This window comes from Phoenix dactylifera, chromosome 3 (assembly GCF_051530095.1).
Source record: "Phoenix dactylifera cultivar Ajwa chromosome 3, Ajwa_hap1_PhDact_Kaust_v1.1, whole genome shotgun sequence".
In the NCBI taxonomy this organism is placed as follows: Eukaryota; Viridiplantae; Streptophyta; class Magnoliopsida; order Arecales; family Arecaceae; genus Phoenix; species Phoenix dactylifera.
In genome coordinates, this window is record NC_143192.1 from 12,930,780 (window position 1) to 12,944,863 (window position 14,084).

General features: G+C 42.6%; 1 protein-coding gene across 1 annotated transcript in view; it reads left to right on the plus strand.

Moving 5' to 3' along the window:
• Positions 1 to 534: 534 nt before the first annotated feature.
• LOC103699922 (ent-copalyl diphosphate synthase 1-like) overlaps positions 535 to 14,084 on the plus strand; it is a 41,400-nt gene continuing 27,850 nt past the window's right edge. Inside the window, exons 1-9 of the mRNA XM_039117289.3 lie at positions 535 to 858; positions 2,150 to 2,242; positions 4,013 to 4,104; positions 4,538 to 4,829; positions 4,925 to 5,108; positions 5,214 to 5,428; positions 5,515 to 5,635; positions 5,718 to 5,830; positions 5,949 to 6,175. Coding sequence (XP_038973217.3) covers positions 780 to 858; positions 2,150 to 2,242; positions 4,013 to 4,104; positions 4,538 to 4,829; positions 4,925 to 5,108; positions 5,214 to 5,428; positions 5,515 to 5,635; positions 5,718 to 5,830; positions 5,949 to 6,175 — 1,416 coding nt within the window. The 5' untranslated portion in view covers positions 535 to 779. The remainder of the gene's footprint in view (positions 859 to 2,149; positions 2,243 to 4,012; positions 4,105 to 4,537; positions 4,830 to 4,924; positions 5,109 to 5,213; positions 5,429 to 5,514; positions 5,636 to 5,717; positions 5,831 to 5,948; positions 6,176 to 14,084) is intronic.

The window sequence follows — 14,084 nt, forward strand, 5'->3', positions numbered from 1 at the left end:
ATACCTAGATTAAATTCATGAAGTTAGTAAGATGTCTGATTCAAATAACAAAAAATATGGTTATTTGGGTAAGTGAAGTCAAATTTGGGGTTCCATCACCCCCCCCCCCCCCCCCCCCAATAAAAAAAAAATAATAATAATAATGCGAGCGAAATCACGGAATTGCAGATATCTTAGTATTAAGAAAAGCCTACATCATTCGGTGTCAATACCAAGGATGCATAGCGCAGTGAACGTACAAATTTTGTAAACCAAAAGATGTAAAAAAAATAGGTTTCAATGTCTCATCATTCAGAGTCAGCACTCCCCGTGCACGCTAAAAATAGTAAAAGAAAAGTCTCATCATTTCAGAGTCAACACTGCCCTTGGACGGTAAAGCAATCCCAGAGGATGCGTGACGCAGTGAACCAAGAAAATTTCCAGGTCCAAAAACGGAGGATTCCGGCAGTGCTGAAGAATGACCGGATCGAAGGTGTGTCACTGAAGAACTTTGTACTATGCCATACATGCTAACGTTTGTGTCCTGAGCCACCTGTTCGACGAGAAAATCAGAACACTCCTCCTCTAAAGACAACATTCCCTTCAAACGCATTAAATATGCACAGCATTTGGTCACTGTTGAACAGTTTTCTCCCGTTACTTCTTTCGCCTTCCATCTATCCCTTTAAATCCCATCCATCTTATACCGAGAAGCGTATCGATCCCCCTCCTATCCATCCTCATAAAGTTATTGCTAACCGTCACTCCCTCAACGCCACCTCTCCGCCACCCACGTAGCCATGCTCTTCTCGGCCGCTGCCCTGATACCACCCTCCTCGTCGGCGCTGCTGCGGCCTCGTCTACCCGTTTCTCTTCCCGGTGCGCCCCCTTTCCTTCCATCCATCAGGCACTTAAAGGATCTCGATTTATTTGTTCCTGGTTTCCTGTTCTTTCTTCATTCGTCCGTCGAGGTATCAAACTAGAGTTTGGTTCGGTTTCGTCCGCTTTTTGTTCAATTTTTTGATGTTCGAAGAGCAGTGCAGGAGGACTACGAGACCGCCGGAATGCTCTTTGACCCCTCAATTAGCTAGGTTTGGGTCTAGAGGATAGCAATGACCCATGAAGCAATGGTGCATCATTTCATCCAAATGATCTAAATCTCTCGCTTTGCTCCATGCAAACTGTGCTTGAGATTTTCCTCCGCCTATTTCTATCAGTGTTTTAGATTTTTATATCCCTTCTAATGAACAACGGCAGTGGTGTAACAATAAGTGGTTTTAGATGGATTTTTTTTCTCTCTTTTCTATAATAATAATAATAATAATAATAATAATAATAATAATAATAATAATAATAATAATAATAATAAATATTATTATTATTATTATTATTATTATTATTATTATTATTATTATTATTATTATTTTCTTTTTCCTTTCAAAAGAAAGTAGGCTTTGAGATTCTGGCAAATGATGCAAGTTGTTTCATATTCTGATCATGTGCCAAGCAAGGGTAATTGATATCCTCCCTAAATAATGCAGTTATTTAGTGAGGGAAATTTGATCAAAGAAACTTTAGCTATTTATCTTCTTCCTGCTCTTGTACATAAGCTGTTGTTGTAAACTTTGGTCAGTCCTTTCTCTGTGATTTTTAAATGAAGAGGGAGGCAAAACCACCCCGCTCTATGGAAACGAAATAAGTGTAACAGAGAAAATATTATAAATAACGCAGTTATTTAGTAAGGAAAATTTGATCAAGGGAACTTTAGCTCTTTATCTTCTTTCTGCCCTCATATATAAGCCTGTTGTTGTAAACTTTGGTCAGTCCTTTCTCTCTATTTTTTTGAGGAAGCAGGAGGCAAAGCCACCTAGCCTTTATTAGAAGGTTAGTCCTTTCTCTGCTGAAACAAAAGAAGTGTAACAGAAAAAATATTATAAATAATATTTATTTATACACATAATATTAAGGTTTTAATCAGATAAGATCAGGGCCATCCATCCTGCTACTCCATAATTTATCTTTATTATTTTTGGAGGAAATAGTTCTACGAGGCGGTACCCGGGCCTCGTGCAGCCTTTTCTCGTTGTCTTCTTTCTACATGGGACATTGGCGGTCCTAGTCAAAGAGGAATGGATGGAATGATGATTTGCTGTTTGTGCTCGTGTACCAGGTCCGCCTAACCTAGCTGTCGTACGGAGGCCAGATGGTAACCTAGGTCTTGCCCGCTGGAGATGCCATGCAATATCCAAACGAAGCGCTCAAGGTATTGATGCTCTTTAAAGCTCCTCCGAACCTCTTCCATCGAAAAAAAAATAAAAAAAGAAAAAACTGAAAAGAAAAAATATCTCTGGTTCCTTATTCCAAGAAACAAAAAGTTATATTTTATTTTGTTTTGTTTTATTTCCAAGTTGAACAAAGAACGAGATTTGCTGTTCCGTTCGGGAGAGCGAACAGCCAAGCTTTACCCGATCCGCCGGTGCGGCCTCCAGTGATGTGAAGGAGGGCCCACAAGGTTGATTGGCACGTTGACTATTCGTCAGGCAACAGCATCCATACAAAGTTAGTTGTACGCTTCGGTGTGTAAAGCGTAACGGCCCAAAAAAATCGCTATAGCAGTTAAAAACACGACTTTTAAAATTTTATAATATTAAAAAATTATTAAAATAATAGTTATTATAACTCTGTTAGGACAAAAAAACAATAATGGTGTCATATCTTTTTTTATTTTTTTAATAGATAAATAATATTTATTTTTGGACCTTATAATCACTATATTAGGAAAAACATTGATTTTATAAAAAAATAATTATTTTTATTCAGGTGATGGTAAAGTGAAAATGATAGCCATTATTTATATTTATAGTGGTTTATTATAACATAAAATAGTGAAGAATAATAAATATAATTTTTTTATATTATTTATCATAATAATTGAATGCGAGGTGGCCATAACTATTATGATCGTTATGAAGATTACAATATGTCATTTAAAACCATGGTAAAGATATGCTATCTTAATATATTCTCCTAAAATTTTGAATAGTAATCTCATTTATAAGTTCCCGAGGATAAAATGCAATATTTATCTAAAATAAAAAAAACTGTAATTTTTAATTTTTACGAGTGAAAATGTAATATTTAAAGACTCATTTAGTTTGCGGAAAAAGAAGGAGGAAAGTATGGTCAGTGGGAAAACAAAGAAATGCCTCTTATTTGGTTCAAGTTTTCAAAGGAGAGAGATAAAAAAGTACCATTCACATGAGAAAAAAAATTTCTTATTTCATAGGAAAAAAAAACTATGGAGGACATGGAAAAGCTACTTTTCCACCGGTTGAGAATTAAAGTCTTTTTTTCCAAAAGTATCCTCAAGTCATCAAAATCTATGGATAAGATCTTTTTCTTTATTAAGGGTATAATAAGTATTTCATACTACTTTTTTCATAAATATAAATGTTCAATCAAACATAAGCCACTTTAAAATGTGCCACTTTTTCATTATCAATAAAATATGCCAAAATTATTTTTGCAGGCATTATATTTTCAGGAATCATCTTTCTAGAAACAACATTCCAGTGAGGAAAAATATTTCGTGTAAACCAAATGAGTCCTGAATATAAAGACAAGTTAGGATGATGGGAGAACTTATCAGCCATTGAGCTCTTCGGAAAGGAGATTTTATTTTGATATATGCTGGATTCCTTACAGCAGAATGATGAATCAAAAGGAGCTAATTATAATTAATTCCATTTTTCAAAGATAATATAAACTATTGTTGAGGTGATCTATCTTGTTCTTAAACATCATAAATGAACTATAATCGGGTGGTTTTCCCCAACTCTCCAACTCCTTTTTTTTATTGCATTATCTGCAAATGAGAAACCGACACCGGAGGGCCTTGCATCATGATCAAATTCCCGGACATCCGAATAGCCCTTTAGCTACTAGCTAGTATAACACCAAAGAAAATTTGACAACACATTTTGATTTTTTTTTATGGAAAGGTATTCCTCATTTCGATGAAATCTGTTTACAGAAAATGGTGCAAATTTAGTCCAAGATGGGGTTCCTGTCATCAGACGGCGAGAGAAAGTTCCTGAATCGAATGATGAGGACCAAGTGCCGGAGGTAAATGCCTATAAACCTAAAGCACAGGCATTAGAGAAAAAATTAAGGGCCTGTTTCCTTGCCCAATTAACTCATCCCTGTGACATGATATCCCATGCATATAGGGTGGCTTGAACAGACGGACCATTTTTGAGCAGTTAAACAAAGCAGAAAATATTTCGAAGGGGAATCAAGTGCGAGGAATTGTGGGCAGGATCTGTTGATTGCTACGAACGACTTCAATATTTTCTATCCATTATAATCCATCCATCTTTTATGGTGGATGTGCCATTGATTCCTCGCACTACTCTCTTCCTTTCCTTGCTCTACTCAACAGCTCCCACCAATGCAGGAGAAATGAAACTAATAGCATATCTAGTTGTCAAATGTGTTATAGGACTGAGATTATTTGAGTTTATTCATGATCAGATGGTGTTTGGTCTCTTGCCTGTAGGACATGCGGGGGATGATTAATGGAGTGAAGTCGATGCTTAGCTCGACGGATGATGATGGAGAAATAAGCATTTCCGCATATGACACAGCATGGGTGGCCTTGGTGAAGCACCAAAATGGAAGTGGAGACCCTCAATTCCCATCTAGCCTGCAATGGATTGTCCAAAACCAGCTGCCTGATGGCTCATGGGGGGAGTACTCAATTTTCTTGGCTCACGATCGAATAATCAATACTTTGGCTTGCGTAGTCACGCTAAAATCTTGGAGTATTCACGCTGATATCTGTGAGAGAGGTTCAGATACCAATATCCCTTTCTAGAACTAGTCCACTGCATTCTAGTCTGTCTTTGAATGAGTAAAGTGTTGATGAAAGAAATTGTTTTGATAGGAATTTCTTTTCTTCGCGACAATATGTGGAGGTTGGCTCAGGAAGAAGCAGAGCTGATGCCCATTGGCTTTGAGATCGCCTTCCCTTCTCTCCTAGAGATAGCCAAGGCCTTGGGGTTGGAACTCCCTTATGATGATCCTGCGTTGCAGGATATATATGCCAGCAGAAACCTAAAGCTGAAGAGGTAGTGGAATAGAAAGTTCTCTCACTCCACTTGTATATCTTGTGCACTTGCCATTCCTACATTATATTCTCAAAATAAATAAAAAAAACCAACATTTTACCGCAGGATCCCAAACGATGTGTTGCACAAATTACCAACATCACTGCTCTATTCCCTAGAAGGAATGCCTGGTCTGGACTGGGAGAAGCTTTTTGGGCTCCAATGTGTTGATGGGTCCTTCCTAACTTCTCCTGCTTCGACGGCCTATGCTCTCATGCAGACGAAGGACGAGAAGTGCCTCAAATACCTTCAGAAGATCGTTGAAAGATTTGACGGAGGAGGTAAAACTATTTGATTCATAAATGATGTATACAGTTTTTGATTTTGTTTTTGTCTAAATTAATTCTTGTGATATTATGCTCTGCAGTACCCAATGTATACCCTGTGGATCTTTTCGACCGTATGTGGGCTGTCGATCGGTTGGAGCGCCTTGGGATCTCCCGGTATTTCGAACCCGAGATCAAACAATGCCTGGATTTTGTCTATAGGTAAAAGTTTTTTGTGCACGAGTTATGATCAGCATTAGAATTTACTTATCTTTCGAGTTTTAAACATTTGATTAAATTGCAGATACTGGACCGAGGAAGGGATTGGTTGGACGAGGAATTCTACAGTACCTGATGTGGATTGCACGGCCATGGGATTCCGTCTCCTCCGTTTACATGGATACCATGTGTCTCCTGGTGAGTAGCAAATTAAAATTGTTGAGGCCATCGTTGAAGATGTTAATTAATGGATATGAACTATGATTATAATTATTAATTATCTAAGACTACTCTTTCCTACTTGTCATCGTTGAAGATGTTTTCAAGCATTTTGAGAAGGAAGGTGGCTTCTTTTGCTGCGCTGGGCAGTCGAGCCAAGCAGTCACTGGGATGTACAGCCTCAACAGGGCATCTCAGGTGGCCTTCCCTGGGGACAGAATATTGGAGCAAGCCAAGGATTTCTCATATAAATTTCTCCGAGAAAAGCAAGCCGCCAACCAGCTCCGGGACAAGTGGATCATAACAAAGGACTTGCCCGGTGAGGTAAGTAGCCGACAAATCTCGCTTGCTGAATTTTTTGCTAGAAATTTCTATTCCTGCATTTATTTGTGCCTTCTAATATTCATTTCAGCCCTCATGAAATGGATTGAAGGGACTTCTAATTAGACATTCTTGGTACGTATGAGGGTTTTGATAATATCATGATCTCATTATAAGCCCACCTTAAAATTATTATTGAGGGGCGAAATGGTTCGGATGGCTATTATTTTTTAACATCTGCCAAGGATGTAATTATTTGGAAGATTGTTATTGTTGTGGTTGAAATTTGGCCTGAGGGTGGCCACGCCGGAGAAATTCGAGAAGTCATCGGTTGGGACGGAGAAAGGGAGCCACATCCTATGCTCCGACATACCTGCACAAAGCCTTGGCCGAGGATTCTGACGAGGGCCCTCCAATGGTTAAATTAGCAGAGTTTTTAGAGAGGTTTCTCAGTGTTTTGAATTGCTTTGTATTGCTTTTTATGGCCTCCTTTAGGGCATTTCCTTACCTCCTTTTTATAGGGTGAGGGTCTCGGCCATTGCCTGAAATCTCGGACCGAGTTGTGATCAGTTGGCCATTAACTGGAGACGGCGTGAATCACGGAGATCAATCCCACGGGCAGAGGATTCGAGAGATATCACTACTAGAAAACACGCGTATAGTAACGGAGATTCCCATCACTATACCGTGTTTCCGGTTACTAATACGAAATTTGTGACCGGAGCTTCCGTCACTAAATTGGTTACAAAAACACGCGTCACTAAATTCTCAGTGACGGCAGTGATTTCCGTCACTAAACTCCATGACAGAACCGCCGTCACTAAGCCGTTACAAATCCAAAAATTAAATATTTAAGAAATTACGTATTTTCCGTTACTAACCAGTCCCTGAGTTAGTGACGAAGATAATTGGTTACAACCTTCAGTGACAGATTTAATCGTCACAGACATGGTCATAAATTTTGTCATTAAATTTGTCATTAATCCCGTCACTGACCTAATGACAAGGTTACCATTACTAATTTGTCGACGCAGCAGCGCGCCCCGAGCTCGGGCTAGGGTGTCATTGCATGTTCCTGCAATCGAGGGAGCCTCTTCAGCTCGCGGTCGACACTGCAGGGCACCCCGAGCTCGGGCTGGGGTTGAAAGTGAATCCTAGGTTCTTCATGTTAAGCATGCTGAATTTTTTTTTTTTTTGAAAACCATAGTTGAACCTGATCGGGTTGGCTACGTACCCCTTCATAAGGGGCATCAAGCCATACGTAGTTTTTTTTAAGTTTTAAAATGCAGCGAAAAAATCAAATCAAATAATTTAATTCATGCATGCTTACAAGATCAAATCTAGAAATCAGCACCTTAAGAACACATAGGATTATGCCGGAATCGTTTAAACAATTATGCTAAAACTTTCATGCATGATTAACTATCAGATTTGAAAGGTAAACACTCTACTCCGATTAATCTCCGAATATCCATCGAATGGATTCTGGAGATAACTCCGTGAGGAGCCCCAAAGGAGGGTAAAACCTCGGAAAATCAGACCTAGACCCCGACTTCAAAATAAAATATTGATGTTGGATTAATACCTTTTATGATATAAGAAACTTGTGGATCTGATCCTTGACTTCGCAGCCACGCACACGAATGGCCTCTATAAGAAGTACACGCGAAGCCCTAGGTAGATCGTCTTCCGCGGGAGTGCTAGCTCGTGCAGGAACGTTGCAATGGCTGAAGCTTTCTCCTTCTAAACACTCAACCTTTGATTGTTCTTCAAGGATATGGAGGATGGATGTGAGGAAGAAGGAGAAGAAGGGATGGAGGCCCTCAGGGAATTTTTCAGAATTTTTTGAAATCTCTAAATATTGAATATGTTGAACCCAAGGCATGGGGGTCTTTTATAGCCAAAAGATCCCCCCACGCCTCACACCTACTTTAGCCAATTAATTTGGCTGATAAAATTCCCAAAAAATTTTGGTGGTTTGGCAGCTAAGAGGAGATAAACATATCCAAATTTTGTGCATTTTGGATTTCTAAAAGATAGAAATTCATGCATCCAAAGTTCAGCCGCAGACCACCCTATTTCATGCACCATGCAATCGAAATTCATCTAAATCTTTTTAGGAAGATTTGAGGCGTCATTTTTATAGAAAATATAGCCCCACGCCTTCTCTCTTCTCACACTAATTTTTGGCCAAAAATAAAGAGGATAGGCATGAAAAATATTGGGGATAAATTAAGGTATCATTCTCCTCCAAGAAGATAAGGATGGGTTCCTAAAATTTAGGGATTCTTCTCCTTATCCAATTCTGATTATTTGGACTCATAATACTCATCAAATAAGGTCTTCTAATTGATTTGGATCAAGCTCAATCCAATTGGGTCAAGTTCCATCAATTGGGTCAAGCTCAATCTACTTGGGTTGAACCCAATCCAATTAGATCAAACCCTGATGCAGCCCAAATTGAATCCTATTCAATTTGGCTCAACCTAAGTCCAATTACTCAATCAAATTGAGTTCATTCGCAATCTAATTGCTAATTAATCCTTCAATAATTCAATAATTATTTTAATACAACTTTTGCTTAGAATAATTTGTCAATCGAATTGACCAAATTATCCCTGAATGATTTTTAATCATCAATCAGCCATTTGATCAATGTAGAAACTTCATGCGTGTGACCTCATAGGTTCGAACCTAAGCCGGTAGTATAGGAACGTCTTCCTATACTAATCGATGTGACCATCTAGCAATGGTACCTGATGTCCAGATAGGCCGAATATATGCGAAGCAAATATTCTGGAACCCTGGACTATGGTAACTGTATAATTCAATCCCTTTGACTGAAGGAAAAAGCCGATTTTTGCATGCATGTAATTTTAAAAATTTTCAGAAAAATGCAGCGAAAAGATAGAATTAAACTCTTTAATTCCAAGCATGCAAGGGAGATCATATCTCAAAAATAAATTGCAGGAATATTTAAACTATTTATGTAAAAATAACTATAAGGATGATTAATCATAGAATTAGAAAATCAGCAATCCTTGTTAAGTTCTAAACCTAACTAAGATAAAATAAATCTAATACGTTATGATGAAGAGGTCGGATTTGAAGATCTAAAAGTCAAACCTCATAGCCACACACGTGTCTGGCCTCTACGGATGATCCATGCGAAGCTCCGGGTTGATCTGATCCCGCGGAAGTGCTAGCTTGCGCGGAACCCTGCTGTGGCTGATTTTGTTCTTCCTAAAATCAATCAACCTTTGATTGATCTTATGAGATGAAGGAAGAAGATGAAGAAGGAGAAGAGGAGAAGTAATGAAGTGACCCTTTTCTGAATTTTTCAGAACTCTAAGTTCTTTAAAAAAATCATAATCACTAAACCCTTGGCGTGGAGAGGAAGAGGAGATAATTCATTCATAATGTCTCTTTTGCTACCCTTTTATAGATTGGGTTTAGAGCTTCTCCTAATCTTATTAGGAGTATGGGACTATAACCCATCCTTGGATTAATGCCAAGTGTCCAATCCTTGTGCGCATAGATGCATGACATGTCTCCACTTAATCAATTGATTAATTTCCTAATCATATTAGGATTCCTAATCTCATTAGGAGAATTAATTGATTTGAGTGCATGTATCCGCATAGTGTGAACATGACTTAAGTCATATTCATCCTACGACGACATGTGGTCTTTAAAATCCGCACAAACCTTAGTTTAATCAAATTGACCCAATCATGAACCCAAATTAATTTGGATCGAACCCAATTTGATTTGGCTCATTAAATCAGCCCAATTGCAATCCAATTGCAATTAATTCCACTTAATTCTTCATAATAATGACTCTTAATTGACTAGAGCCAATCCCAATCCAATTGGGTCAAGTCCGATCAATTAGGTTATGCCCAATCGGCTTGGGTTGAACCCGATCGAATTAAGTCAAACCCTAATTTAGCCCAAATTGAATCTAATTCAATTTGGCTTAATTAAAGTCCAATAATTCAATCAAATTGAATTTATTAGTAATCCAATTACTAATTAACCCTCCAATAATTCAATAATTATTTTAATACAAATTTTGCTTAGGATAATTTGTCAATCGAATTGACCAAATTATCCCTCAATGGTTCTTAATCATTAATCAGCCATTTGATCAACTTAGAAACTTCTATGTGTGTGACCCCATAGGTTCGAACCTAAGCCAGTAGTACAAGAACAACTTCATGTACTAATCGAAATGACCATCTAGCAATGGTACTCGACGTCCAGATAGGCCGAATGATCGCAAAGCAACATTCAAAAACCCTTGGACTATGGGTACTGTTGCTGGAAATTGGACCCGGGGGCAATCTTCGGTCGAGGGAGAGGGAGCTGCGGGTCACCACGGCGGGGCGGCGACCAGTCGGCGGGCGGCGTCCTCCGTTTGGGGTGGCCGGAGAGAGGGAGCAGGGGGTCCTCACGGCGGGGCGGCGATCCGTCAGCGGGCGGCGTCCACCGTCTGGGGTGCCTGCAGGCAAGCCGGTGGCCGGGTTTTCCGGCGCCGGCCCTCCGACGCTCAAGTCAGGGAGGGGGCAAAGTGTGTAGAGAGGAGATAAACAGTGTTTGTAGGGCACGGAATTTCCCAACCCCCTCCTGAGAAGCCAAGGCTCCCTTTTATAGGTAGGGGTCGGTTTACCTGTGATGTAACAGGGCGAGGCCATAGTACGGCTCGACATATGGCTCAGGTCGGCGCACGGTCAGGCGAATCATTGTGCTGATGTCGGCGGTGAGGGCGTCGTACGACCCGAACCAGTACGCTACCAGGCGAATCATTGCATTGGTGTCGGAGGTATGGCCAAGATCAGAGACTTATCATGGTTGACCAGACTCTGCTGGGCCAACTTGCCGTGGAGAGCTGAGAGTCCGTAGATGACAGGAGCCATACGCATTAAATGTGGAGTAAGCCGGAGATCCGCATTAATTTCAGAGTAGGCCGGAGATCCGCATTAATTGTGGAGTAAGCCGGAGACCCGCATTGATTGTTGAGTGAACTGGAGGTTTACAGTAGCCATGCGCAATAAATGCTGAAGCAGCGGCAGGATATGGTCCTCAGTTGGACCTCGGAGGAGTACGGTCGTAGTAGGTGGCTGACAAGGGTAGACCTTGAGCATCAGAATTTTCCTAGGTCGGAGGTCTCGAGGTCGGATGTCTTGAGGTCGGGCGTTCCGAGGTCGGACGCCGACTTTGGCTGTTCAGGTTCGGCGATTGTGCGGCTTCTTGGGGGCATTCGTGTCACTTGGGGGGAAAAATCTTATTCCCCCAACACTACCCCCCGACTTCCGAGTTCGAGCGACTTGCGGGCTCGGACGTGGGAAGTAAAGTCTATCATTAAAGTTGGGGGGCGAATCTCGTCCGCGCCCTCGTGTTTCTTGGAGTTTTTATGGCGAGACCTGTGCCCTTGGGCGTTTTGAGGTTGTTTTATTCAGCGAACTTATGGTGGAGCTCGTATCCTTACGTTTCTCGGAGCGGATGTAACGGGGGTGGCGTCTCTTGGATCGCCAAGATCGCTTCGTGCGGCGGACCCATGATGAGGGTCCTCGGGCTCAACGAGGCGGCGCCTCGATCCCGTAATCGAGACTCCCCGCTTATCAATGAGTGTGCCGTTACGGGGTTCAAAACGGACACGCGGCATGACCTAGGGTCGGACGCTTCCGATCTCGTATTACTGGATCATGGATCCGGCGAAGTGGAGGCTACATCGGGGCTCCACGTGCCCCAGGGCCTTATTAAATGAGGGGAGCGGAGGTGCCGTCCGCTCATTCTTCAAGGCGATTCGATTCTGCGGACCCATAATGAGGCCTCGAGGTCTGATGGGACAGGGCTTCGATTTCGTACCCGATTTATTGATCCGGAGTGAATACGGTGCCTCGGCCTCCGAGGTCGACACGTGGCGCAATCCGGTCGGGGGATGGGAACCGACCCTGCCGATTTGGGCCGTCAAGGGGGTCTATATAAGCCCCTCGAGTTTGCCCTAAAGGTTTTATTTGGCTGCCTCTTATTTTTGTTGTCTTTCTCCCTCGCTTCCTTCCTCAACCGAACCTCGCCATCGGTGCCCGGAGCGATTTTCGGCGATGTCCAGTAGGTCCCTACCCTGTGATTGCTAGGGTTCCTCTTCTCTTTTCCTCCCAGTTTTCATCCTCTGCTTTTAATTTTATTTCGCTCTCCTGTGAAATGGGTCTTGGTCCGGAGGAGGTAGGGTCAAGTCTATCAGGGGAGGAGTTGGAGTTAATCCGCTCCCGGTTTTTCTTCCAGCCTGGGTTTCGTCTCGAAACTGCGGGGCCGGAAGACAGGGTGACGCAGCCGCCCCCAGGTCGAATCGCGGTTTACCGCGAGACGCTTTGGGCCGGCCTACGGTTCCTTGTTCACGAGTTCGTGAGCAACTTGCTGGTCGAGTACCAACTCGTCCCAGCACAGCTCGCTCCGAACTCGTGGAGAACCATCATCGGGTTCCTCTCCCTGATAGAGATGCTAAAGAAGCGTGGGCAAGACAAGTTAGGGAGAAAGAAAGGTGCTGACTTGAAACGGGATGGGGGATGGCATGATCTGGGAAGTGCTAAGCCAGTTGGAGAAGACCCCGAGCCTGTGCTGGCTGAAGGTCCCGAGGTCATCACCGTGGACGACCCCGCGGATGTTGCTGCCGCCGCTTAAGACTTGGCGTATTTTTTCTTTTTCATTGTATCCGAGGTCGGCTCTTGGATGGCCGACCTCCAATTTTGTAATTGGCCTTCCGGCCCTTTGTCAATGAAAAAATACTTTTGTCATTCTGTGCTCGTCTTTCCCTTTCTTGTCGTGAATGAGGCTAGAGCCTTAGCTAACCGCCTCGACGACCTCTAACTTTGTATTTTAGTTTTCGGGCTGCTTAACGAAGTTGCCCTTTTTCCTGAGTTATATCTTGGCCTTCTCGGATTTTAGTTATTCTGACCAAAGGGAGCTCCGGGCTTAGGTTTCTAGAAAATTTCTCTAAGTCCTATAACTCGAATCTTAGAATCGCAGAATCTGCCATGCCTGGCCTTTAGGCTGCTAAGGCATCAGAGTCGGGCCTTAGCCCTTCAAGTAAGACCGGGCTAGGTCTGTGCGTGCCGTTATTCGGGGGGCCTAGTCGGGTTCCCGAACTCAACCCCGGATCCTTCGCGGGAAATGTGGGCTAATAATCAAGTTATTGCCGAAGGATTTCATAGTTATCGTTCTCGGACTCTGCCGAGATTTCGGTGAGCAAGGCTGGGATTTTCAAAGATTGCCTTGGTATCTGTGTTTGGCTGGTACACTCGCGGCCGGGACCACTTTCTCAGCTAAACATCGGAGTTTACGCATGGGGGCCGTGTTGGGCCCTAATTTATGAAGACTTTGTACAAATTGTGGAGACTTGATGAGCGGAGCATGTATAATGTGGTTAGGAGATCGGTCTTAAGCCGACCCATTGGAGAAGCCCGGCTTTGGGGCGGGATAAGACTCCAACGTCGGATGAGATTCCGCTTAGCAGTATGTAGATAAAATTTGACAAGGAGGGCGTCGAGTTAGATGTACCTCTTGCCTTCTCAGAGTTGTGCTTCACATGGCGGAGTAGGTTGCCTCCCTTCCTCGTCGACCTCCGGAGTCATTTTTGACTTTAAGGGGGCTCGGGCTTCTCACGGACCCGACGGCACCCGCCGAGGTTGAGAGGATTTGGGGAGACTTTATTGATTTGTAGCTTTTTGCGAGGTCGAGGGAGATTGAGACCCTATGGTCGGACCTCGGGGCGCCCCAACCTTGGTCGAGGGATCTCGCGTCAGGTCGGCGGGTCTGTGGACGCTTTGCTGACCTGTGGTGCCTCCCGAGGTCGAGGGAGTTTGGGACTCTACGGTCGACCCTCGGGGCATCCCGACCTTAGTCGAGGGAT